Here is a 27,439-nt window from a genome sequence, read left to right as displayed (position 1 = left end):
TGACCGTCGGGCGCCCCACACAGGCTGCGGACTGAACTACCACAAACGCTGCGCCTTCAGCATCCCCAACAACTGCAGTGGGGCCCGCAAGCGACGCCTATCGTCCACGTCTCTGGCCAGTGGCCATTCGGTGCGCCTCGGCACCTCTGAGTCCCTGCTCAGCATGACTGATGAGCTGGTGAGCAGCTGGGGGAGTGGGGAGGGGTGGGGAGGGGTGGTGGTTGGGGGTTGATGAGGTCCAGGCGCAGGGACGATGCGCTGAGGTGTCCCTTTCCACCTTGCCATCTGATAGAGCCGTAGCACCACCGAGCTCATCCCTCGCCGCCCCACATCCTCGTCCTCCTCATCTTCTGTCTCATCCTACACCGGTCGCCCGATCGAGCTGGACAAGATGCTGCTGTCCAAGGTCAAGGTGCCACACACCTTCCTCATCCACAGCTACACGCGGCCCACCGTCTGCCAGGCTTGCAAGAAACTGCTCAAGGGCCTCTTTCGCCAGGGCCTGCAGTGCAAAGGTCAGCGGGGGCCCCCCACGTTGGGGGGTGGCGAGGGACAGAGTCAGAACACCCCCCATCACACAGACACACTGAGGCTTAGGATCTCAGCTGGGCTTGTGGCAGGAAACAAAAATCTCTGTTCTGATCCTTAGAAGCACAGGGCCTTGGAAAGGGAGTGCCCTGAATCCTGAAGTTCTAGAACCTTTGGAATCCTAGAATTCTGGAATTCTGGAATCCTAGAACCTTTGGAATCCTAGAATTCTGGAATTCTGGAATCCTAGAACCTCAGTCATTAGAAACTTGGAATCCTAGCACCTAAGAAATCTAGATTCATATGATACTTAGCATGGAATTCTAAAACCTTAGAACTTGAGAATTCTTGAATCAGAGAACCTTAGAAACATAAGTTTCAAGAATTCTAGATCATAGGATTCAGCAAAAAGAATCATAGAACTTTAGACTCATAAATACTAGAACTATCAAATTATAGATTCTCAGAAGTTAGAACTTTGAAACCATAGGAATTGAGAAGAATAGAAACCGAGAAGCAAAACATTTGAGTCTTAGAAGTCTAGAATCATATAGCCTTGAAACCATCAAATTCTGGAGTCCTAGAAATCTAAGATCCCAGAACTTTGAATGATCAAATTCGGAAATACCAGAAGTCTAGATCCATAAAAAGGTTAGAGCCATCCAATTCTAGAATTCATCAGAACAATCAAATTCTAGAATCTTAGATGTCTACAGCTAAAGAACCATAGAAACATTAAGTTCTAGATTCCTCGGTGTACAGAACCCAAGAACTTTGGAACTATCCGATTCTACAGGCTTAGAAGTCTAGAATCATAGAACTGTAGGGTCACCGAATTCTAGAGTTTAGATACATAAAACCTTAAAACCTCAGACATCAAAGAATCTTAGCAGTCTAGAACTGTAGAACTGTAGAAGCATAGATGTGTAGAGTTCTAGAAACTTGGACATCAAAGAATCTTAGCAGTCTAGAACTGTAGAACTGTAGAGGCATAGATGTGTAGAGTTCTAGAAACTTGGACATCAGACTCTGCAGTCTTAGAAATCTAGAATCATAAGGACCTTAGCAAAATAAGTTTTCATAGAATTCCAGGATCTTTGATGTATAGCAGCCCAGAACCTCGGAGTCTTCAAACTTCTCAACCAAACAATGGTTCTCAACCAAGGACAGTTTTGCCCAAGGGGGGATGTTTGGCAATGTCTGGAAACATTTTTGTTTGTCATATGGGGCTGGTGCTACTGGCATCAGATGGGTAGAGATCAGGGATGCTGCTAAAAATCCTATGATGTTCAGAACAACCCGCCACAACAAGGAATTTTCCAGCCCAAAATGTTCATAGTGCCAAAGGTTGAGAAACCCCGCCCTCAAAAGCCTGAAGTCTAGAATCATAGAATGTTACATGTGATTACACTCTATAATTGTAGAAATCTAGGGTGACGGATATCTACACTGTTAGAACTTTAGACCCTTAGAGTGCTAGGGCTATCAAGCCACGGACACTTCATCTGGCCCTCCTCTATTTAATCAAGCCTCTCTATAATTGGGGACTGTGGCTTAAAGGAGGGATGACCAGGGAAGGGTCATTTAACTTTCCTGCCCCAAAAAGCAATAGCAAACTCTTTTGAGACTGGGGGCTAGGGGTCAAGGGTCAACCCTTAGAGGTGACCTCTCTTCCCCCTCCCACCCCACTCCATGTTCCCTGTCCTCCTACCAGATTGCAAGTTCAACTGTCACAAACGCTGCGCCACCCGAGTCCCTAATGACTGTTTGGGGGAGGCACTCATCAACGGAGGTAAGAGGCTGGGGGCTGAGCGGGAAAGGGCAGCAGGACTGTGTGGAGGCCCCTCTGATGCCCCTGTCCTCCCAGATGTGCCGATGGAGGAGGCCACTGATTTCAGCGAGGCTGACAAGAGCTCCCTCATGGATGAGTCAGATGACTCGGGTTTCGTCCCGGGCTCCCACTCAGAAAATGCTCTCCATGCCAGCGAGGAGGAGGAAGGCGAGGGAGGCAAGGCCCAGAGGTACCCAGGGCCCTCTCCAGCAAAGGCCGTTCTCCGTCCCTACAATGGGTTGACATCACCCCATTCTTACAAATTTCTCAGGTTCCTGAGGCGAACTTTTTCAAGCATCCGAACTTTATTTTTTTAACCTAACCTTTTTTCCTGATTTACATTTTTAACAAGTTTTAATGGAAGCCTATTTTAACTTAAATTGTTTTTCTTTTATTGGAACTGGTAATACAGTCACTCAAAACATATATAGTCAACCCCTCCCACTTCCCTGCTTCTCAGCTGCCCAGCCCCTCTGCCCAGAGGATGCCACTGGGATTAGGTTCTGGTGGGTCCTTCCAGAAACAGTCCATATGGCAAAGTGACAGTACAAAGAGTGAGTGAGAATATGGACTCTGGAACCAGACTGCTGTATGGCCTTAGGCAAGAGATTAACCTCTCTGGGCCTCAGTTTTCTCATCGGTAAAATGGGGATAAAGTAATACCTACCGTATAGGGTTGTTGCGAGAATGAAATGAATTAATGTAAATCAAGTATGTAAAACAGTACCTGGTATACAGTAAGTGTTAGTTTAACTCTTATCCCAGAGCCCTAACTCTTAAAAAGGAAGGGAAAATATCCATTTTCTTTCAACCATTTTGGCCTTGGATTGATGTGTATGGCCTTAAACAAGTCCCTTCTCCTTTTGGTGCCTCAGTCTTCCCATCTGTAAAATGGGGAAAGGAAAATATCCCCAACGAACTGACAGGCAGTGGCTTTCTTCTGGCATGGAAGCTCTGAAAAATAATAACTTTTACTTAATTACACATTTTAAATTAGAAATGGAATTAATCTTCAGCTTCACTAGAATGTGAGTTCAAGTGCTCGAGGGCAAGGATATCTATCCGCCTCCCAAGTGCCCAGGACAAGGCCTGGCTTCCTCCATGGATGACTGTTTATTGAGGTGGCAGGAAAGCAGCAGGGCTAAAAGCACAGGGCACTGGAGGCTGAGAGATGGATCCCAGCTCCATCACTTAAACAGCTGGTCCTTTCTCTGCCTGCCTCAGTTTCCTCCTGGGGACTGGGGACGTGCCTTACAGATTGTGCAAATTCTATTTGATCATGCAGGGAAAGTGCTTGCCAGGTTATAAGTGCTCAGAAAATGGAAAAGGAGTTCTCCCTAGTATTTGAATCTTGAATCTCTAAAGTGGGAAGGGTGAGAGATGATCCATTTGGAGGTATGAGAAGAAAATATTTGCATTTCCATTTCTCTATTTTTAATCTCATCCTTTGAACCTTTTCACTTTTTTTCATATGTTTTAGAAAAAAAAATTTTTAATTGAAGTATGGTTGATTTACAGTGTTGTGTTAGTTTCAAGTGTACAGCAAAGTGATTCAGTATATATATATATAGATAGATAGATAGAGAGAGAGAGAGAGAGAGAGAGAGAATAATATATGTATTCTTTTTCAGATTCTTTTCCGTTATAGGTTATTATAAGATACTGATAACTGCTATCAAAAATAAAATTAAAAAGGAAATGAGAGGGGATAGAAAATGGGAACATGCTATCTTATTTAGGGTCGTTAAAGGAGCCCTCTGTGAGGAAATGTTGTAGCTTTAAAGAGATCTGAGGGAGGGGAGGGAAGGAGTGGTGTGGAAGATATCTGGGGGAAGAGGCTACCAAGCAGAGGGAATAGCAAGTGCAAAGGCCCTGAGGTAGAATCAAGAATGTTGCAGGAGTATCAAGGAACCTGGGATGGCTGAAGCAGGGAGAGTGATGGGAAGAGGAGGGGAAGTGAGGCCAGAGGGGGGACGGGTATTCAGGTCACAGTGATCACTGAGAGTTTCTTACTCGTGCCACCCGGCCCTAGCCACCTGGAACCTCAGAATCCCTTTCTCCCAGGTCTTTCCTGGGAGTGTTTAGTAACAGAATCATAGGCTATCAGAGTTGGACCTTGAAGGACTTGGGAGGGGAGGGCTGTTGGGAGAGGCAGCCTGTTTCACAGATGAGGAAACCGAGTCTCAGAGAGGCAAAGAGAAGTGGCCAAGGCCTCTCAAGTCCAGGTCTAGCGCAGGGATCAAGAGGATGTTGGTTCTGAAGTTGGGCAAGTCACTTAATTTCTCTCAGCCTTCATTTCCTCACTGTCATAATAGCATGTGCACAGATGAGAGAAATGAGGCACACAGAGGTTGAGTCCCTTGCCCAATGTCACACAGCTGGCTCCACAATCAATGGGCTTAGTACTAATTAGCACTTATTGGAGGCCCACTGTGTGCCAAGTACTATGCTAAACTCCTAAGAAAGCCTTCACTTCTCACAGCAACCCCTTTGGGTGGAGAAACTGAGGCACGAAGTGGTTAGGTAATTTGCCAGGCAGCCTGGCTTTGGAACGCAGCCTCTTAATGTGGGCCTCTCAAGAGTCCCCTTCCTCATTATGGGAAATCTGGAAACCACAAAGGAAAAAAGTGTGGCCAAAAAAACCCCTGGCTGCCCAGAGATGCACCCCCCCACCCCCCCACCCCCGGCCCCCGAACAGGCCTCTACCACCACCCGCCGCGGCCCCAGGCACTACTGCTATTTTCTGCTTGTAACCTCTCACCCCTTCCTCTCCCCAACCCTCAGCTCCCTGGGGTACATCCCCCTAATGAGGGTGGTGCAGTCAGTGCGACACACAACACGAAAATCCAGCACGACGTTACGTGAGGGTTGGGTGGTTCATTACAGCAACAAGGACACGCTGGTGAGTGGGTGGGGCGCGGTCAGGTGGGTGGGGCTAGAGTTGGGGAGAGCGGGGTTTGAGGGGGCGGAGCCGGTTGGGGTTTGGAGTGGGCGGGGTCATGCTGAAGGCTGAGGTAGAATTAGAGGGGTGGCTATAGGGATGAAGGGGGAGGGACAGGATTTAGGGGAGGGGCGGGACTAAGGCAAGGTCAGGGGCGGGGCGGGGCTCGAATTAGGGGCGGGGGTTGGCTGGGATTAGAGTCAGAGCCCTAGCTGCATGTGGGGCAGACAACCTCAGTCTCTCAAGCACCTCTCCCAACAGAGGAAGCGGCACTATTGGCGCCTGGATTGCAAGTGCATCACGCTCTTCCAGAACAACACAACCAACAGATACTACAAGGTGGGCCTTCTGGCTCCCAGATCCCCCAGACCTCTCCTCTTTGTCCACTATCTTCTCCCCTCCTCTCCCAGTTGCTTCAGGCAAACACCTGCAAATCACACTCTCTGCCCACCCCTGCTTGCCCGCTTCCATCCCATCAGCAAGTGTCGCCCACCTGGATGCCCTTCCCCGTGTTTGATCTCAGCTCCATCACTTTCCAGCTGGGGGATCCAAGCAAGTTACCTCACCTCTCTGCACCCCACGTGTCTCACCTGTAAAAGGCCTCAAAGAATAGTCCTCGCCTCGGGGCTGATGCCAGAATTCAAAGAGATAATCTACGTGGAGCAATTAGTTTAGGGCCAGGCGTATGTTAAGCTCCGTTAAACTCCCAGTAACTACAAGTGTGTTATCATTATAACTTTATAATTAATTTATTGAATTCTTTCTTTGTATTCATTCATCACCGCCTCCCATGCCAGCGCTGCATTCCAGCCAGTCTCCTCCACGGTCGGTCCTTCTTCTGCCCTTGTCCCCAGTCTTTTCCCACGCAGCAGCCAGAGGAGTCCATTAAAACCATCACAAGCTTCCAATGGCTCCCACTGCCCTTGGAATCAAACCCAGACACCTCGCTGTCTACCTGCTCTGGAGCGTCTTCCTTACCCTTCCCATGGCTGCTTCCTTCTTATCCTTCCCGTCTTCCTCAAGCCACTTTATCTAAAATACCATCCCCTCCACAACGTCTCTGTCTCCTGGTTTTATTGGCTACATAAGTGTGTCTCTCTTTCTCACTCTTTCCTTCTTTTCTTCCTCCCTTCCTTTGTCTTTCAACACTTTTCAAAGCACACTCTTTTTCCTCCCCATAGACACTGCACCCTCTCTCCTCCCAGGGTCCCCTCTGCCTCCTTCCTGGTCTCCTATGTCAGTCCCATCCTCTCCCATCCACCCTCCACACAGAGCCAGAGAGAACTACTCCCCACCTTGCACTAAACCCTTCTGTGGCTCCACAAGGCCCTGGAGACAAAGCTCAGGCTCCTCCCTGTGGCCCATGAGGCCCATGAGGCCTGGGCCTAGCCTGATTTCATTAATTTATGTATTTTATTTTTATCCTTTATTAGTTCATCAAACATGGCATGCCTGCTGTGTGCCAGGCACCATCCATGTAATGGGGATATGACATGTTCCTTGAACACAAGCCTTTTCTACCTCAGGGCCTTTGCACATGCTCCACCCACTCCTCCACCAGCTGGCCTCTTCTTACCTTTCCGATCTCTGCTTCAATGTAACTTCCACCAGGAGGCCTTTCCTGACCCCTCCATGCAAACCAGCCCCTTCTGCAATGACACTGGGTTCTGTGTGCTCATCTGAGTAAGTGGAGAGCCCCAGGGTCAGCCTGGAGCCCTCACGGGTGCTGGCTCTGTGTCCTGCCAGGAAATTCCACTGTCTGAAATCCTCGCCGTGGAGCCTGCCCAGAACTTCAGCCTTGTGCCACCAGGCACCAACCCACACTGCTTCGAGATTGTCACTGCCAACACCACCTACTTTGTGGGCGAAACCCCTGGCGGGGCCCCAGGGGGGCCCAGTGGGCAGGGGGCCGAGACTGCCCGGGGCTGGGAAACAGCCATCCGCCAGGCCCTGATGCCTGTCATCCTCCAGGATGCACCCAGTGCCCCAGGCCATGCGCCCCACAGTAAGTCCCCCACCCTGGGTCCCTGGGAGGATGGGTCTTGGAGGGCTTGGGTGGGATCCTGGAGAAGGGAAGAGCCAGGGAATGTCAGAGTGGAGAATGTGGCTTCTGGACTCAGCAGGCCTGGGTCTAAATCATTAAGCCCTAGACCTAACGTACAGTCTTGGGCATGTTACTTTCCCTTTCTGAGTCTTTTCCCAGGGGTGCCAACTCCGCCAAACTGTGAGTTCAGACTTTTTGATTCGTGTTCCTTTGTGCCTGGCCTGTGCTGGGTAACGCTGGGGCCACCGCTATGACCAAGACAGCTCAGGACCTGCCTTCCTGGTCCAGTAGGGAAGACAGACCTGTTCCCAGACAGTGATGACTCAGAGTGGGCAGGGCTGGGATAGGGGAGCCAGAGGGCTGTGGGAGCTCAGAGGGGGTGACTAACCCAGCCTGGGTGTCCCGGAGGGCTTCCTGAAGGAGGCAACCTCTGAGCTAAGACCTGGAAATTGAAGAGGGGTGAAATGAAGGGAAAGGAAGTGGGAAATCCTTTCACGCAGAGGCAAAGGATGATCAGGGAGTCCCAGGTTCCCGCCTTATGGAGCTCATAGTCGAGGGTGAGTAACAGACATTCATCAGGTCATCCTGGATGAAAGACAAGTGGGACGTAGAACATGTGCTAAAGGAATCTGACATGGCCCCAGGAGTAACATTTGAACTGAGACTGAGAGATGAGGAGGATTTAACTAAGTCCACAATGAGGGAAAGCATTCCTGGCAGAGGAAACAGCAAATGCAAAGGCGCAGAGATAGGAGAGAACTTGCTGTATCAGAGGCCCAGTAAGGAGGCCAGCATGTCGGGAATACACACAAACTCTGCTTGTTTAAGGGCCTCGGCCTTCCTCCTCAGGGCACTGGGCGGCCATGGCAGGGTTTTGAGCAGGGGAAGGATGGAGTCAGGTTTGTGCTTCAGCAAGATCCCTCTGGCTTCCTTATGGAGGGCGAATAGGAGAGGGCGGAACGGGGCAGGGAGACCAGGGAGGAGGCTGAGGGGCGAGGGCCGGATGTTCCTCAGGGAGGGGACAGATGTTCAAATGGCAGAAGGATCAAGACTTTGGAAATGTCTGACCTTGGTTGGATTAGTAGTGGGGCAAATGCAGGGGAAGAGGCCGGAGTCAGTTTGGAGTTTCCCGCTGAGCCTCAGTTTCCTCCTCTGTAAAATGGGATCGTCGCTTGGTGCTGAGATCACAGAGTGAAATGCTCCGTGAACTCATTCATGGCCTCACTTTTTGAGCTCCTGTCTCATTTCCTCCTCTCACTGGCCCTAGGAGAGAGGTCTTTTTATGGTTTCCATTCTTCCAGAGGAGGAAACTGAGGTTCTTAGTGGACAAGTCAGTCAGTAGCCTGACTACTGGCTCCAGAGGGTGGAGTTATGGGTGAACGTGACCTTGAGCCTGGGGTCCCCTCACCTCCGCCTCCCCTTCTCCCCAGGACAAGCTTCTCTGAGCATCTCTGTGTCTAACAGCCAGATCCAAGAGAATGTGGTGAGACCCTGCCCGCATCCCACAGCCCCGAGGATGTGTTCCCCCTCCCGCTCCCAAACAGCCTCCAAGCTCTCCCACCCTCCTAGTCTCCTTGACCTCCCCATCTCCATTTGCACCCCTGACCCTCCCTGTCCCCACCCTGCAGGACATTGCCACTGTCTACCAGATCTTCCCGGATGAGGTGCTGGGCTCGGGCCAGTTTGGAGTGGTCTATGGCGGTAAGGATGCTTCAAGAGCTGACCCAGAAAGGGGTCTTGAGCCCAGACCTTCCCTGTGATTGCCTGTATGCTCACCACTTTTTCTAGCTGATTAGAAAGCTAGATCCTGGGGGCAGATGGTTGCAGGCTCGTCTTTTCTCACTGGGAAAGGGCAATGACTTTTCTCCCGTTATTAATAGGGAAGGTAAATTCTATGCTGATTGGCCACAGAGCTAGATGCTAGATTCTGATTGATTATATATACCTAGTTTCCCATGTTATAGATTCCCCTCCTCGGAGCTCTGTCTTTACTTTCCACCTTTATTCCCAGGGCCCCCCACCCCTCGCATCTCTCCTGGGGACCCCTCAGAGCCCCCATGATGGCCTTTCATCCACCTCTGCCCAATTCCGGCTGTGTCCCTCTGGTGGGGCCTTCCTCTTGCCAGGACTGGAAGGTCCTGCTCCCCTCATCCCCCATCTCCCCTACCCCCTGACCAGGAAAGCACCGGAAGACAGGCCGGGACGTGGCAGTAAAGGTCATCGACAAACTGCGTTTCCCCACCAAGCAGGAGAGCCAACTCCGGAACGAAGTAGCCATTCTGCAGGTGACCCCTGAGATCTGTGGTCCAACTCTGCCCCCCTCCCCACCCAGGAAGGGCCTTCCCTTCCCACTTCCTCCTTTGCCCCCTTGCCACTTCCTCCAGTCTGGGGATAGTCAGGGAAGGCTTCCTAGCGGAGGCACCATGCATGTTGAGACTGAAGGGGTAGAGAAGGTACTCTGAGCAGAGGGACCAACCCGTGCAAAGGTCCAGAGGTGAGAGGGAACACGAAGTCTTCTAGTAACTAGAAGGAGTTCAAGGTTACTAGATGGTTTATGTGAAGAAAGGTGGTGGGTGGTGAGGCTAGGGGGGAGGCTGGGGGTCACACCCTATGGGCTTTCTCCTGAGGGTGCTGGGGAGCCATGGAAGGATTTTGAGCAAGGAAGGGACGGGTTCAGATGTGAACTTTGGAAAGATCCCTCTGGCTGCTATTGGAGGGTAGGGGGAAAAGGTGTGGGGCTGGAACCTGGACCCCAGGGAGGAGGCTGGGTGGGGACCTGGGTGGGAGAGATGGGGTTCAGCTAGGCAAGGGCTGGGGAAGGGAAGGAGGGCAGGGATTTAAAAGATACAGATATACAAAGCTCCTTCCCATTTCTCCACGCTCCCCTTCTCTTGTTCCCACAACCCTGGACCTTCACCAGAATTTCATGATGTAAAGATCCTTCTGGACACTTGGTGGCGCTGGAGGGGTGGTTCTGTCTGGGGCTGTGGAAGCCCTTTCCCCTCCCCCAATGGCACCCCCAGGGAAGGAACAGCCGACCCTCCGGGGATATCTGTCTTGTTTGTCGTCTGCCTGCTCCTATGGCTTGCCCTCTAGGGTCTCAAGTTTGCGGGTGACCTGGGTTCTGACCCCTGCCCCCCCTCCCACCCCACCCACCCCAGAGTCTGCGGCACCCGGGGATTGTCAACCTGGAGTGTATGTTCGAGACCCCGGAGAAGGTATTTGTGGTGATGGAGAAGCTGCACGGGGACATGCTGGAGATGATCCTCTCCAGCGAGAAGGGCCGGCTGCCTGAGCGCCTCACCAAGTTCCTCATCACCCAGGTGCGCCTGCCCCGCCCACTGCCCCGCCCAACGCCAGCCTCCCCGCCCAGGCTCCCCACCTGCCCTGCAAGACGCGCATGTGCCGTGTGCCCCCGAAGGGCAGGCAGACCTTGGGTGGGAGTCATAATAGCGAGTAATAGAAAACGTAATAATAGAGTAATAATAACAATCATAGAAAAAGTAATAGAGTGATACTTTTTAAATTATAATAGATTATAATAAAACAGTTAATAGAATAATAATAGAGTAATAACAATAGACACATAATAGGATAATAAGTAGAAAATAATAGAGTAGTAATAATAACTATTATTATAGAAAAATAATAAATGATTATCATTTTATATTTTTTATTACTTTATATAATGAGTCAGGTTCACTGGGCCTGACTTTATTCATGAAGAAACAAGGAAGGGGAGAGAGGCCTTTCTCTGAGGAGCTCATTCATTCATTCATTTATTAAATGGTTCAACAAACACTGCCTGAACCACTGTGCCTGGCCATACTGGGCAGTGTGAGGACACAGCGGTGACCAAAATAGCCCCAGCCCTGGACAGTGATCCCCCAGAGTGGGCGGGGCTGGGACGGGGGATGCTGATAATGAGGATGATAAATAATGTGGTCACTAAACTTTACTGAGCACTTACTCTATGCCAGGCACTGTTTTACTTCATTTAATCTTCATAGCAACCTATGTGGTAGTGGTTATTATTACTCCCATTTTACTGAGGCTCAGGGACCTTATAAGTAACTTGCCCAGGGTCACACAGCTGGTGGGATTTAAACCTGGGAGCTGTGCTTTTACTGAGTAAAGTCAAACTAATTTGTGTTATTTGTGTGTGTGTGCACGTGCACAAGTGCATGCATTTTAATTGATTTCATGTATATAACGCTACGTTGTTCTGCTTCTTACTTTCACTTTAACAGTGCTTCTGGAAGACTGTTCTAGTTCAGTGTGTAGTTCGCAGAGCTGTCTCTTTTTCTTAATTGCGCCCCATGACGGATATCACCAAATTCCCCAGTTGCTGAGCATGTAATTGGTTTCACTATTCCACTACTGCAAACAACGTCCTGTGAACATTTGTCTACAAACATCGACAGGTTCTGGTGGCAGGATTTCAATAGAATACATTTCGAAGAGTAGACTCCCAAGCCCAGGGAAATGTGCTTTAAATTTTTAAAAAAGATGTTGCCCGGTTATTCTCTAAAACCTCTTTCTTTTTTTTTAAATAAATTTATTTATTTTTGGCTGCGTTGGGTCTTCATTGCTGCCCGCAGGCTTCTCATTGCGGTGGCTTCTCCTGCTGCGGAGCTCTGGCTCTAGGCGCACGGGCTTCAGTAGTTGTGGCGAATGGGCTTAGTTGCACCGTGGCATGTAGGATCTTCCTGGACCAGGGATCGAACCCACGTCCCCTGCATTGGCAGGCAGATTCTTAACAACTGTGCCACCAGGGAAGTCCTCTAAAACCTCCTTCAATCTTTGTTCTCACCAACAAAGTTTGAGGGTGTCTATTTTCTCACTCCTGACTAACTCTGGATAATATAATCACCAGGCTTTTTGTTTGTTTGTTTGCCATGCTGCATGGCTTGCAGGATCTTAGTTCCCCAACCAGAGATTGAACCCAGGCCACAGCAGTAAAAACACCTAGTCCTAACCACTGGACAGCCAGGGAATTCCCAATATAATCACCAGTCTTTTTTTTTTTTTTATGTTATTTATTTATTTTTGGCTGCATTGGGTCTTCATTGCCGCGGGTGGGCTTTCTCTAGTTGTGGCGAGTGGGGGCTACTCTTCCTGGCGGTACGTGGGCTTATCATTGCAGTAGCTTCTCTTGTTGCTGAGCACGGGCTCTAGGTATGCAGGCGTCAGTTGTTGTGGCACGTGAGCTCAGTAGTTGTGGCTCGTGGGCTCTAGAGTGCAGGCCCAGTAGTTGTGGTGCACTGGCTTAGTTGCTCTGCGGCATGTGGGATCTTCCTGGATCAGGGCTCGAACCCATGTCCCCTGCATTGGCAGGCAGACTCATAACCACTGTGCCACCAGGGAAGCCCAATCACCAGTTTTAAAGGTGGAAAAATAATACTACATGTGGCTTCATTTGCTGGTTTAAAAATTATGGGTGAAGTTGAGCATGTTTTCACATGTTTATTGGCCTGTGCTTTATGCACTCTTTGCCCATTTTTCAATTGGATTATTCTTATTGAATTGTAAGAGCTCTTTGTATATGAAGGACCCTGGATCTTTGCTGCTTGTGTTGTACCCATCTCTAATCCCAGTATTTCTTTTCCTCTTTATTTTGTTCATGGTTTACTTTCATTTTCTGGGTTTCACAGCCTTCCTAGAAAGATCTTCCCACCTGGCTGGTTCCACACCTGATTCTGGGACATGTTCTCTGTTGGTTGCAAAGTCCCCTGTGCTGGCTTCCTTTCTCCAGGCCCAGCACCCTTGCTCTCCCAAGCTGTGTGCCTTTGTCAGGCTGACTTGCAGGGTGGGGTTAGAAACCCACTGAGGCAGGCTCATCCAGACTGCAGGTGGGGAGAGGAAACTGCCTGCCTTCAGCAACTGAAGCAGTTTCTCTTTCTGGTCTTTCATCTCTTCCTCTCTTTTTGCCTGTGCTCTTCTCTCTCTTTCTCTTTCCCTTTGCAGATTTCTGCTTTTTGCCTCTTGCCTGCCCCACCCCAAGTCCTGTGCTAAGCCCTATACCTCATGAACTTATAGGCTTCACAACCACCTTTGAGGTAGGTATTACTATAATCCACATCTTACAGATGAGGAAACTGAGGTGGAGGGAGGTTCCTAGGTCTTGCCCAGGGTCACACAGCTACAAGGTCACATTGCTAGGTAGCTGTCTGGCCAAGGTTTGAACCTGGGTCTGTCTAGCTTCCAATCTGCCCTTTCTGTTCACCACATTTACTAGGGGTTGGAAAAATAAAAAAACTGAAGATCTGTAGAAAAGGATGTCCACATACGTCTTTGGATCTCAGTCTCCCTGTCTGTAGAATGAGGAGCTTGGACCTCAGCAGTAGCTTTCAAATAGCATTTCCATACTCAAAACTCATCCAGCAAAAACAATGAGAAAGTACAAATACTTCAGTTCTAACATATAGACTACAACTTCATGCTTATATCACTCTGTACTTCCGGTGTATTTGGCATTTTGTTTGGGTTACCTAGAATCAAGGAAAATCATGGCTCCCGTAGATTAGTGGTAACAGAGTTTTTTGTTTTTGTTTTTTTTTAAGTCGGCTCACCTTGCCATCATAGAATACTCTTAAATTAATAGATACAGCAGGAAAAGTTTTATTTGAAACACTCACAAGAATATGTCTGCTAACAGACCACCACAAGAATAATAACTAAAAACAGCAACAATAATAATAGCTCACATGGAGTGCTTGCTCTGTGCCAGACACTGCCCTAAGCACTCTATATGCCTCAACTCACTTAAAGCTCACAGCAACCCATGAGGATGGGTACTGCTATTACCCCCATTTTACAGGTGAGAAAACTGAGACCCGGAGAGGTTAAGAGACTTGCCCTAGGCAACAGGCTAGTAAGTGTGGAGCCAGGTTTGCTACCTTAGTAGTCTGGCTCTACAATCCCCCCACCTCTTAAAGGTGTTACGTTTAATTTATAACATGTCATGTTGGTATTGTTTGTATTGTTTCCATTTTTTTAATGGCTGAAAAATATTTTTTAAAAAATGGAATCACACAATAGTACCTCCTTGAAAGCCACTGCTTTATTCATAGCACTTTTTCATCATGATCCACATGCCAAAGTGTCCCAGGAGCTTCCCAAATCTCTGCTCCAGTTCAGCCTTCCTAGAATTGTATGTCCAACTCCTGTCTCTGATGGAAATGGTTCTGGGGTTTTGAAATTCTTCGTTGGTGCTCCAGTGCCTCCCCTAGTGCTGGGGGGCATCTTTAGGGGTACAGAGTGGGGCATGGATGGGGTGTGGAGGGCTGGCTGCTGAGGGCAGAATCTTGGGGCAGGGACCTTTCTAACTTTCTTACTGGCTCCATCGCCTCCCCTCAGATCCTGGTGGCTTTGAGACACCTTCACTTCAAGAATATCGTCCACTGTGACTTGAAACCGGAAAATGTGTTGCTGGCGTCAGCCGACCCATTTCCTCAGGTCAGACATGTCTCCTCCTGATTTGGGGAAGTCCATCCAGTACTGGTGGTGGGTGGGGATTGTATTAATCAAGATAATTAATCAGACACAGAGACCCAAGATAATGGCGTAAATGAGATAGAGGCTTGTCTCTCACTCGTGTAGGGTCCAGCATAAGCATTTTGAGGGTGAAAAAGCAGCTCCATGGTGTTGGGACCACAGCTCCTGCTGTCTTGTGCTGGCCTCTCTATGGTGTTGCCTGGTCTTCATGGTCCATGATGTGCTGCTGCCGCGCCCCCAATTGTGAAAAGATAATGGGGGTGGGAGGAAGGGAGGAAAGAAACGGGGTAGAAGAAATGGATACACCCCTTACCTTCCCTAAGGCAATACTTTGAAGTTGCATGGGGCACTTCTCACATCCCATTGACTGGAACTTTATCACGTGGTCATGGCTGGCTGCAAAGGGAACTGGGAAATGTAGTTTTCATTCTGGGTGACCACGTGGCTCATTAAAAATTCAGGATTTTTATGAAGGGGAGAAGCAGAGAACAGATATCAGAGGGGGGCCACTGGTAATTTCTTCTGTGGGTCTCTTAGGAAAACAGTTTTGATGAGCCTCTGACTAGTCGATGAGAACCCCCTTGGGGCAGAACCAGATTAACCAAGAGTGATGATTATAACAGCTACAGTTGATTGTGTGCCTACTGTGTTCATGGGCCTTTAGTTACAGGTTCTCATTTAGCCCTTCCACATCCCTGTGAAGTTTTTGCTTTATTATTTATGTTTTGTGATTATTTCGTTTCATTTTAAAAGTTCATTTTGGTCACCAACTAAAAATTACTGTGTGCCTGCTTTGTGCCAGGCTCCATGCTGGGGCATTAGGAACTGTGGTAAGTAGAGACATCCCCATCTCTATGCCCACTGGTTTACAGCGGGGGTGGGGGGGTGATTTTGCCCCCCGGGGGACATTTGACAATGTTGGAGACATTTTTGGTTGTCACAACTGTTTGGGGGGGGCAGTTGCTACGGGCATCTAAACACCCTACAGTGCACAGGACAGCCCCATAACAAAGGATTATCTTTCCCTAATGTCAATAGTGCAGTGAATGAGAAACTCTAACTTCGAGCAGTAATATCTACTAGAAATATAATGTGAACCATATGTGTAATTTTACATTTTCTAGTAGGCACATTTTAAACAGTGAAAAGAAACTGGTGAAATTAACTTCAATAATTATTTAGTGTATCTAAATATGACAATTTCAACATGCAATCAGCATAAACATTATTGAGTTTTTTTTAATTAAAAAAAGTATATTTATTTATTGGTTTGTTTGGCTGCGCCGGATCTTAGTTGCAACATGCAGTATCTTTAGTTGCGGCATGTGAACTCTCAGCTGCAGCATGTGGGATCTAGTACCCTGACCAGGGATCGAACCTATGCCCCCTGCACTGGGTGCATGGAGTCTTAGCCACTGGACCACCAGGGAAGTCCCAGCATAAACATTATTAATGAAATATTCTTTCTTTTCATACTGTGTTCCAAATCCGGTGTGTATTTTACACTTACAGCACATCTCAATTCAGATATTAAATTTCTATCAGAAATACTCGTTTTTTTTTTTGTTTTTTTTTTTTCGGTACGCGGGCCTCTCACTTCTGCGGGCTCTCCCATTGCTGCGGAGCACAGGCTCCGGACGTGCAGGCTCAGCGGCCATGGCTCACGGGCCCAGCCACTCCACGGCATATGGGATTCTCCCGGACCGGGGCACGAACCCGTGTCCCCTGCATCGGCAGGCGAACTCTCAACCACTGCGCCACCAGGGAAGCCCGGAAATACTCGGTTTTGTACTTAGATTTCATAAAATTAACCGTTGGGAAAGTAGATTGACACACCCAAGTTGTTCCAAGCATATTTAAAAGTTTTCCAATAACAAAATCTAGAATCCCTTTTTATTTTTATTTTATTTTTTATTTTTGACTGTACCGCACGGCACGTGGGATCCTAGTTCCCCAGCCAGGGATCAGACCCATGCCCCCTGCAGTGGAAGTGCGGATTCTTAACCACTGGACTGCCAGGGAAGTCCCTAGGATCTCTTTTTAAATATAAATTAATTAAAATTAAATAGAAAGTAGTTCCTCAGTTGCACTTGCCACATTCATGTGCTCAGCAGCCACATGTGGCCAGTGGCCACCATATTGGACAGCAAAGATCATGGAGGGAAGAGGAAATGTTGATCAAATTGTCCCAAAAATGTAATTATATCTGTGATGAGTTCCGTGACACAGTTCTATGAGCTCACGTAACTGTACAGCCCAGTGGAGAGTCAGAGAAAACCTATCTGAAGAAGGAGTAGTTTTCTGGGGAGACAAGTGTTCTAGGCAGCTGGAACAGCCTGTGCAAAGGCCCTGTGGTGGAAAGATCTGTACTTTTGTTTTTTTAACAGCTTTATTGAGATATAATGCATATACTATACAATTCACCGATTTAAAGTATACAATTCAGTGGCTTTTAATGTATTCAGAGTTGTGCAACCATCACCACGATCAATTTTGGAATATTTTCACCACCACAAAAGAAACCTCATACCTCTTAGCCAACATCCTCCAGTCCCATCATCCCCCCCAACCCACAACCACTGATCTGCTTTCCATGGATTTGTCTGTTCTGAGCATTGCATATAAATGGAATTAAATATATGGAATATACAATAATATAATATGTGGTCTTTGTGACTGGCTTCTTTCACTTAGTTAATGTTTTCAGGGTTCATTTAGGTTGTAGCATGTGTCAGTACTTCACTTCTTTTTATGGCCATATAATATTCCATTGTAAGATAGGTAGAAAAGCGTGGATCTTAGAAAAGGAAAAGATTATAAGGTCTGTCAAAAGGGCAAAGGATCTTAGGAAAGGGTGGTTTGGTTGTCACATTGAGATTTGGGTCAGGGGTTGGGGTGTGGCTGTTTTTGAAGGCAACAGAGGCTCAGGGCAATAGTCAGCCAGAGAAGGGTTTTGTGTAGGGGAGGGACAGTATGTGAATAGAGGTAGCAGCTGCCCATGGACTGGTAAGCAGCAGACAGGACCTTGAACCCAGATATTGCTGGCTCTAAAGCCGGTCCATGACCCTAGACTGCCCCCAACAAGGGCAAGGTAAGTTCTCACCTGTTACCGTCTGGATACCATCGTCAGCGATTTACATGTTCGGTCCCATTTAATCCCCAGGGAAGGCTGAGCGGCAGCTGCTGTTAACATTCCCAATCCAGAAGACAAAGCCCGTGCTGGGAGAAGTTAGGCCCCTCCGCTGAGGTCACCAAGGCTCGCTCTATGCCTGCCGCTGCTCCTGACATCTTCCATATATTTCAGTTCATACACCCTACCCTTGAAGTAGGAACTGTTAGCATCTCCACTGTGCAAAAGAGGAAGCAGAGGCACGAGGAGGTTGAGACCTGCTCGATGTGACAGAGGCCAAGTGGCAGGGAGCCCTTATGGACCCCTCACTGCATGCCGGGCATTTATTGTCCCGTGAACTTTAGATGGATCAACTCAGGGAATCCTCACGGCCGCCGTCTGATACAGGCGTTGGTACGCTCCCCCTCGTCCTCCTCCTCCTCGTACAGATGAGGAAACTGAGGCACAGAGAGAGGAAGTCACTTGCCCAGGGTCACCCAGCTAGTGAACAGAGGAAGCTGGATTCGAACCAGCGTTCGAGTTTGTCTGGAATACCGTGGTGGGGTACACTTGCGGAGGGGCGGGAAGCACGACCTCCACACACCCTCAGACCCTCTACCCTTCGCCTCCGCAGGTGAAGCTGTGTGACTTCGGCTTCGCGCGTATCATCGGCGAGAAGTCGTTCCGGCGCTCGGTGGTGGGCACGCCGGCCTACCTGGCGCCCGAGGTGCTGCTCAACCAGGGCTACAACCGCTCGCTGGACATGTGGTCAGTGGGCGTGATCATGTACGTCAGCCTCAGTGGCACGTTTCCCTTCAACGAGGACGAGGACATCAAAGACCAGATTCAGAACGCTGCCTTCATGTACCCAGCCTGCCCTTGGAGCTGCATCTCAGCGGGAGGTGTGGGACTCACCTGACCCCTGGGCGGAGGCGAGGGCCGAGGCCCCCTGGTGGGGGCATGGTGGGAAGAATGGGCGGGGCCGCAGGAGGGTTGGGCCCTAAAAAACAGCCTGGTGTCATGAGGGTGGAGCCTAGTGATGGGGCAAGGGCATGGGGAGGGCCGTCTTTTAAACAGGGAGGCACCAGGACCTGGGACGTTGGGCTAGGGACTCAAGAGGGTGTATGGAACCAGGGTCCCTAGACTCAGGCCTAGACTAGGTCATGGGATTTGGAAAGGAAGTGTCCTAGCAGCGCTAAGACAGACCCTTGCCGCCTTGGGGGCTAAGACTTGGCTTGTCTAGGGTGGGACCAGGAGAGGGACTAGACCTGAGAAAGCCAACGGGCTGGGGTGGCCAAGAGAAGGAACAGATCCTCCCAAGGCACTGGCTGGGGCCTGGAGTCTTTGGGGTTATGACCCCAAAAGGGTTAGTCCTGCAGAAGCGATGGGACCATGGGGCAAGGTTAAGAAACACGGGCTTGGCTAATTTGCCGGGTATTGGGTCTGTGACTGGGATGGAGATGGGCCTGGGGCCATGGTGTTGGATCCAGTGATGGAGGGAGCTGGTTTAGGGGCATGGCTAGAGGAGGGGCAGGGCCATGGAGGGTTTCTGAAGCTGTCCAGGAGAAGGATTGACCGGCCCTGAGACCAAAGTCACACCTGGAACCTGGGAGCAGGTGGAGGTCAGAGAAGCATATGGTGGCAGGGGTTGGGGGCCAGGATGGAGGCAGATCTTGGGATCTCTGCATATAGGGGCTGTGGCGTTGTGACCTGGTAGTGTGATGCGCCTTGCCGACTTCAAGATGGGCCTGGGAAAATTAAGTCCTGAGGCCGTGGCTCTGGGGCAAAGCCAAGTATGAGGGTGAGCTAAGGGCAGGGCTAAGATACTGGGGTGCATCAAGAAGCCTTAGATAAGTTAGAACAAGGGGCAGGTCCTGAAGCCAGAAGCTCAGGAGGACAGGAAGTGTGGGAGGGAGGTTAGTTAAGACAATCATTTGGGAGCTCCCTGCTGGTCTAGAGGTTAGGACTCCGCGCTTTCACTGCTGTGGCCCAGGCTCAATCCCTGGTCGGGGAACTGAGATCCTGCAAGCCAAGATCCTGTATGTACTTGTGTATGACAAAACTTATGAAGGTGACATAGGAATGGGGAAACTGAGGTAGAGACTTGGAGAAGAGATGGAGGATCTAGTGTGTGTGCCTCGTGAGGGGTGGGGGTAAATGTGTAATTTAACGAGGAAATGGGTGGGTGAGTGATTAGTGCAGGTGACGCTTTCATGCCAGTGAAGAAGGAAGGCCTGGATGGCAGGCTAGTAGGCTGGGATTCCTGTTGGAGGAGGGACGGCCCCACACCCCGCAGGGCTTGAGCCGTCTCTCTCCTTCCGGTGCAGCCATCGACCTCATCAACAACCTACTGCAGGTGAAGATGCGCAAGCGCTACAGCGTGGACAAGTCTCTCAGCCACCCCTGGTTACAGGTGATGCAGGGGCGGGGCTGAGAGCGAAGTGGGAGGGGCTGGCCCATTGGCTGGGTTAGAGGAAGGGGTGGAGCCATATCTCTTACTGGCTGCTAAGGTAGTGAAGGAGGTAGGTACATTTTTCATGGACGTGGAACGTGGCTGAGCCTCTCATTGGCTGGGCTGTAGAAGGGGGTGGAGCTAATTGGCTGGGCAGGTTGTGAAGGGTGTGCCTTCACCTTCCCTCGTACCCGGCTTCTCACTGGCAGGGCAGATCATATGGGGGCGAAGCTCTGGCCGCTATTGCCTGCCCTTGGTGCAGCACCCAAACTAACCCCTGTTCTCCTCCGCCCAGGAGTACCAGACGTGGCTGGACCTCCGAGAGCTGGAGGGGAAGATGGGCGAACGGTACATCACGCACGAGAGTGATGATGCGCGCTGGGAGCAGTTCGTGGCAGAGCACCCGCTGCCCGGGTCGGGGCTGCCAGCCGACGGAGAGCTCGGCGGGAGCCTCCCACCCCGGGACCACGAGTTGCAGGGGCTGGCCGAGCGCATCAGTGTCCTCTGAGGCCTCGTGCTCCCGCCCTGGCTGCCTCGTGATGCTCTCCTCCTGTCTTCGGAGAGGGGCCCTCCACGCCTTCCCAGCGATGAACTGTTCTAGGGGAAGCAGCTTCCAGCCCAAACTGGACACGCCCCGGGGGAGGGGCATGGCGGGGCTGGGGGCAGGGGCCGGGGTTATTTACAAAGCTAATTCCCCAGCAATTAAAACGGACTCATCCCTGGCCCAATGGCCTTGATATTTTGGCCACACCGCACTCTCCTATCATTAGTTTGTTGTTCACCCAGATGGAGTTCACCTGGAAAGAAGATGGGATGGAGGAGGGTTGGGGGAGGAGCACTGAAGGGAGAGGAGTTTTGGAAGGAGAACTAACTGGGGTAAAAAATATACAGAGGGGGCTTCCCTGGTGGCGCAGTGGTTGAGACTCCGCCTGCCAATGCAGGGGTCAGGGGTTCCAGCCCTGGTCCGGGAAGATCCCACAGGCTGCGGAGCAACTAAGCCCGTGCACCACAACTACTGAGCCTGCGCTCTAGAGCCCGCGCGAGCCACAACTACTGAGCCCACGTGCTACAACTACTGAAGCCCGCGCGCCTAGAGCCCATGATCTGCAACAAGAGAAGCCACAGCAATGAGAAGACCGCGTGCCTCAACGAAGAGTAGTCCCGGCTCTCCGCAACTAGAGAAAGCCCGCACACAGCAACAAAGACCCAACGCGGGCAAAAATAAATTAATTAATTAAAAAAATATATATATATATACAGAGGGAGCACTGCCAGGAGGGAGGACTAGAGGGGAACAGTGTGGAGGAGCATAGAGAGGAGAGGGAAGAGTAATGGAGGAGAGATGGAAGGAATGTGATCGAAGGGGGGAAGGATTTATAGAAAAGCAAGTAATCTCATGGCTTAACGGTTTAATTTTTTATTTGGCCTTATTGCTACTAATCACAACTATTAATAACAATGCAGTTAGCACAAGTCTGGTCCACGGTAGAAAGCTGATACACAATAGCTGGTATTTTCTCTTAAATTGATGCGATGACTTGTCTACACACTGAATGTGCTCATTCGTTGGTTCATCCATTTCTCACACTGTTGGATGATGTTGGGGACACGGTGGTAACTGAGCCCAGGTCCTGCCTTCAGGGGGGTTCACCATCCCGTGGGGGAGACAGACCTGTTCCCTGTGAGTGATGACCCAGAGTGGGGAGGGCTGGAATGGGAGAGCCCAAGAGGGTGGGGCAGCCTAGAGGGAGCCTGGGGGTCTGTGGGGCAGCTCTTCTGAGCTGACTTTTTTTTTTTTTTTTTTAATATTTGGCTGCACCAGGTGTTAGTTGCGTTATGCGCGATCTTCATTGCGGTATGCAGATCTTTAGTTGCGGCATGCGGGATCTAGTTCCCTGACCAAGGATCGAACCTGTGCCCCCTGCATTGGGAGCGTGGAGTCTTAACCACTGGGCCACCAGCGAAGTCCCTGAACTGACTTCTTAAGGTTCACCTTGGCCCTGAGGTTGTAGACAGAGGGAACCTCTCTCTTCCTTTGACCCCTGCCCTTCAGCTCCCTAGCTCCCCGTTGTTCACTCAGATTGTTGGCCCTACAGCTGAAGGCAAGCAATCAGAGCATGCACTTAGACAAGTTCTCTTTACACCTTGGTCACGCTTGGAGTTACACGCCATAGTTAGAGATTTTCCCGAGCCCCATAAAAACAGGGTGGTATTTAGCAGCCAATTTAGGCTAGTACCCAGAGCTTACGCTCCAAGTCTTTCCAATTTATATCCATTAGTCCATCTGCTGGTCGGTTCCGGAGTTGCACCTCTTTAGTTTGAAAAAGCTAAATGAACTTCAGTCAATGAGGATCTCCAAATGAGCCAGAACACCTCCGAGGCAGAATCCAAGCCAATACTACGGGGGAATAAATGTCTCTTACACTCCATCCTGAATGCTTCTCCTCAAACTGACTGGTCTAAAATCCAGGAGTGGAGACAACAGAGACCCAAATCCATCTGCAATGATACAGCCAGTCCAGGAAATGTATGGAAAGGCCTGGTCCTTGACAGTCACACCGCTTCTATCGTGGCCACGAGTTTTGTCAACATTCTGAGACCAAAAATTAGAGACATGATGAAAAACACCATGTTAGCTGGAGAAATGCCTTGATTCCAGAACTCCAAGAGAGCCCAACATGAGGATGCAGGAAAAAAAAAAAAATTCACACAATCCAGTGTAAGACCCTGCTACTTAAACAACGGGAGAGGAAAAGAAAAAAGAGGTCCATCCTATCAGGGCCATCACAAAACACTAAAGCAAATCTTGACAGAGACTGCTATAGGTACTGTAAAGAAAAGGGACGTTGGATTTGAGACTGTCCAGCTTTAAAATACAAAACGGAATTGGATTCAGTCTCCTCAGGGACTCCCAGCAGATTTTTTCCTCTGTGTCCATAAACACCCTTCAAACCACAGAGGGAAATGACCATTCTCATTAATGGACGTGCTAGCCCTGGCTTTGTAGGTACAGGGGCCACCCCACCCCCTTAAGTATCTCATAGTCCCCCCCACCCCTTACCCTCCCTTGGTGCCCAGCAATGATTTTTAAATTGATTTATTTCATTTATTTATTCATGGCTGCATTGGGTCTTCGTTGCTTCTTAGTGGCTTGCTTCTTGCGGGCTACTCTCCGTTGCGGTGCGTGGGCTTCTCACTGCAGTGGCTTCTCTTGTTGCGGGGCACGGGCTCTAGGCGCATGGGCTTCAGTAGTTGTGGCGCATGGGCTTAACTGCTTCGCGGCATGTGGGATCTTCCCAGACCAGGGCTCGAACCCGTGTTCCCTGCATTGGCAGGCAGATGCTTAACCACTGCGCCACCAGAGAAGCCCCCTGCCCAGCAATGATTGCCATGAGATGCCACAATTTGCCACACCGTTGTCTAAGCCACTCTCCGTCCGTCTTGTTAGGCCCCTTACTACCCAGCACAGTTTTTTACTCAGATTATTCCAATAAGTCTTTCAGGAAGGGATATTTTATCATTTGGGAACATTAACATTTCATGTTCACAAGAGAGCCTATTCTTCCCAGTCCCTGACTGCCACTGTCCATCTTAGAGCACTAATCTCTCTCACCCCCCAGAAAAAAACCCATCAACCTCTCCCTGAGGCCCACAGAGTCAAGATATGCTGACCCCAACCCGTGATTCTCTTTGGGCCTCCAACTCAGCAAACATAGGATGCATCTCAGAGGCTGAGCCTCTTAAAGTGGAAATAGATTTTTTTCACGTCCCTCCTGAAACCACCTTCACATGCTCTGACACACTCAACCCATCATTCAAGGCCTCCTCATACCCACCTCCAGCCCCTGCAACACTCCCATCTTGACTGTCAAGAACCCCAATGTTGGAAATACCCTCGCGGTCCAGTGGTTAGGACTCTGCGCTTTTACTGCCGAGGGCCTGGGTTCAATCCCTGGTCAGGGAACCAAGAAGAACCCCAGTGTTTCCATTGGGATACTGGCTAGTCCAAGACCTGTAGGCCATAAATAAAATAGTCAAACCTTGGTTCCCGAGAGCTCCCGATCCATACACCTTCCTGGCCAGCCTCTATTCCTTCCAACACCCCCCAATTCACAGTCTCTCTTTGTTTTCACCTGGGAACATCAACAATATACACGGACAGGGAGGTCTCAAGGACTCACTGAAGTTCCTACTTACTTTTCTCAGACGCTGAGTGTAAATTTGAAGGATTTGGTCTTCCCTTGCAGTTCCTCTCTAATCCAAAACGTGGATCATCTTCTCGTCTGTTCTGTTCATTTCAACAGCTCACTCACTGCCACTCAATATCTACCCCGTGCCCTTGCCCATAGGGACGCAAGATATCTGGGGACAAATTACAACTATGTAAGCCACAAGTATACTATTTAGTACATGACCTTGCACCTGAAGGTAAAACCTCATCCACAGAACGCATTTATCCCATCATTAATTTCATCTTCACCCAAGACTGAAAATGCAACTCCAGTGGTTTCTGGGTCTCTTACGGGTTGAATTGTGTCCCCCCAAATATATGTGAAAGTCTTATCCCCCAGTATCTGAGAATGTGACCTGATTTGGAAAATAGGATCGTTGCAGATGGATTGAGCATTGTCCCACATACTCCCTTCCAAGACCCCTCCCAACTCAGTGCTCGATTGTTACAGGAAGTTCTCCCTGCCCCCACCATCTATGAATCAGGATTCCTGTCCTCCTTTTATTCAATACAACTTCCCTAATGGCCCATTCACGGGACTCAGTTTCTGTAATCACTGAACTTTAAATGATGCCATAAAACCATAATGGAGGGAACCACCTCCTCATTGAACTCACCTGGGTTTTCCAGCTATCACAATATTACTAATCCCGAGTCAACTGATGTCACTGACAATGTCTCTTGGTGTCAGTGGCATCGAGCCTCTTGTGACTCATCTCATGGTCCCAGTCCTGTCCCTGCACCTTCTCCTTGGTTTTCCACCTTTAATCGACATTTGTTTTCTGACCACTCAAACAAATAAGGCAATTATTTCCACGAGTCTTGGATTGCCCCCCAGTGATTCATAATTTACTCGTGGCGACTTCGCAGCCCTTATCAGCGTTTCAATTTCCCTTCATTCTATCAATACCTCAGAATTCATTCTTTCTCCTGTCAAACCCCCAACTCCTCACAAACGTGAGAGATCCGCCAAATCCTGTGGAGGCTGACAATCATGCAGATCCAGGATGTCTGTAATCTCCTTTTTCATCAGGACCCAAAGAAACCTTGGGATAAGAAACCAAATGCTTGGGAGTGAACTCCAAGGATTTCATCTGGCCTCTGACCATGTTTGGACAACTCTTCAGGGGTTTCCAGGGCAGGGACTTGTGTGCTGCGGTTGGAAGTAACCCCAGGAACTTCCTGGAACCAGGAAGTTCCAGGTTCATCCCCAGGAACTCTGCAGACATCGTCGTCATCAACATGAAAAGGCCAACAAGGAAATCCACAAAATCGCTACCGCTGTTCTGACTCCACCAACCAAGGATCTCTCTTCACCTCCTTCTTGGAACCCTCTTAAATGGCTGCCCTCTGGTCTCAAATCTTGGTTTTACTCCCTTATTCAACCATGAATAATTCTCTTTTTATTTGTCTTCCTAGGAATACCCATCTTCAAATGGCCAGAACCCCTAAGTCAGCTCCAGATCCCACATTTTACACAGCAAATGGTTCAACTGGTCTTGCACAAACAGCAGAGATGAAGACCAATCCTGACATCACCCCAGATCCTTACTACTAAGAAAATCTTGTTTGAGAGAGAGTTTTCCATATCCCCTTTCATCAGCCTGATCATCTCCCCATTGTTGGTAAATTAAGGTAATGTAAGGACAGTCTACATCTGTCTTAAACAAGAGGCAGGGGGGACTTCCCTGGTGGTCCAGTGGGTAAGACTCCATGCTCCCAATGCAGGGGGCCCGGGTTCGATCCCTGGCCAAGGAACTAGATCCCACATGCATGCCACGACTAAGCTCCTGCGTGCGGCAACTAAGACCCAGCGCAGCCAAAATAAGTAAGTAAATAATAATAATAATAAAACAAGAGGGGGATTAAATAAAGTTTATCTCTACTAAAACCCAGACTCATTTTTTCTCCTTGGGACTCACTAGATTATTTTTAACTTATTTATCAGACCCTTCTGTGGCTCTTTATACATGGAAGGCACTACTCCAAGCACTTGACAAACATCTCCCTTAATCCTCATAACAACTCTATGAGGTAGACAGTGTTACAACTCCGATTATACAGCTAAGGGAATTGAGGCACAGAGAGGTTAAGCATGTTTCCCAAGGTCACACAGCTAGAAAGTGGAAGAGCTAGGGCTCACCCTAGGCAGTCTGGTTCTGGAGTCTTTGCTCTCAGTCACCAACATTGTCTCTCCAGTTCACGACCAGAAGGTAACCTGGGATCATAAAAGAGGGAGGGTCTTACATGATCTTCTGGGCCCTGGCTTTTAGGGAGTGAAGGTCTGTCTGAGAAATGGGTATGAATTTTGAAGCTAAATCTTGAAGGTTGTAGGGACGCACACTCGGTGTAGTGACACTGGCTGGCCGCCTGAGGGGGCGCCAGCCCCGCTCGCGGAGCCAGGGGAGGGAGGAGGGAACCTTGGAAACGAACGTCAGGCTCAGACTTATGAACCACAGAACGTTGAGAACAGAGCATCTTAGAAGGCTGAGAACAAAGCCTCTTAGAACGTAGAACAAAGGCCCCTGGAATCGTAGAAGGGTGAGCGCAAAGCCTCACAGCATCTGGGAGACAAAAGACGCTTAGATTCTGTTAGGGTGGAATCATAGAATCTCACAGCCAGGGTCTTATAATTCCAGAATTTGGGACATGACCGATCTTAAACTCTTAGACGTAAGACTGGCTACCGAATTTGAAAGGCTCAGTGCAAAATGAAAATGCCAGGCCCGTTTTCAAAAAAATAAGAATTTCAAGACAGTAACTGCAGAATATTAAACCAAGCTCGGGGCCCTTCTAAGCCGGTCGT

The 27,439-nt window shown here is 49.3% G+C and overlaps 1 protein-coding gene across 1 annotated transcript in view; it reads left to right on the top strand.

The window, feature by feature from the left end:
• The window catches only part of PRKD2 (protein kinase D2), a 31,145-nt gene extending 10,050 nt beyond the window's left edge, over positions 1-21,095 (top strand). Inside the window, exons 4-18 of the mRNA XM_082863297.1 lie at positions 24-178; positions 293-515; positions 2,243-2,320; positions 2,396-2,549; positions 5,144-5,261; positions 5,562-5,639; positions 7,047-7,305; positions 8,775-8,827; positions 8,973-9,045; positions 9,523-9,629; positions 10,506-10,667; positions 14,704-14,802; positions 18,585-18,852; positions 20,278-20,363; positions 20,698-21,095. Coding sequence (XP_082719423.1) covers positions 24-178; positions 293-515; positions 2,243-2,320; positions 2,396-2,549; positions 5,144-5,261; positions 5,562-5,639; positions 7,047-7,305; positions 8,775-8,827; positions 8,973-9,045; positions 9,523-9,629; positions 10,506-10,667; positions 14,704-14,802; positions 18,585-18,852; positions 20,278-20,363; positions 20,698-20,910 — 2,126 coding nt within the window. The 3' untranslated portion in view covers positions 20,911-21,095. The remainder of the gene's footprint in view (positions 1-23; positions 179-292; positions 516-2,242; positions 2,321-2,395; positions 2,550-5,143; positions 5,262-5,561; positions 5,640-7,046; positions 7,306-8,774; positions 8,828-8,972; positions 9,046-9,522; positions 9,630-10,505; positions 10,668-14,703; positions 14,803-18,584; positions 18,853-20,277; positions 20,364-20,697) is intronic.
• Positions 21,096-27,439: the final 6,344 nt, after the last annotated feature.

The sequence above is a fragment of the Leucopleurus acutus genome (assembly GCF_964270905.1).
Source record: "Leucopleurus acutus genome assembly, chromosome: 20".
NCBI lineage: Eukaryota > Metazoa > Chordata > Mammalia > Artiodactyla > Delphinidae > Leucopleurus > Leucopleurus acutus.
The sequence above is the reverse complement of the archived record's forward strand: the minus strand, read 5'-3'. Positions and strand labels throughout refer to the sequence as shown.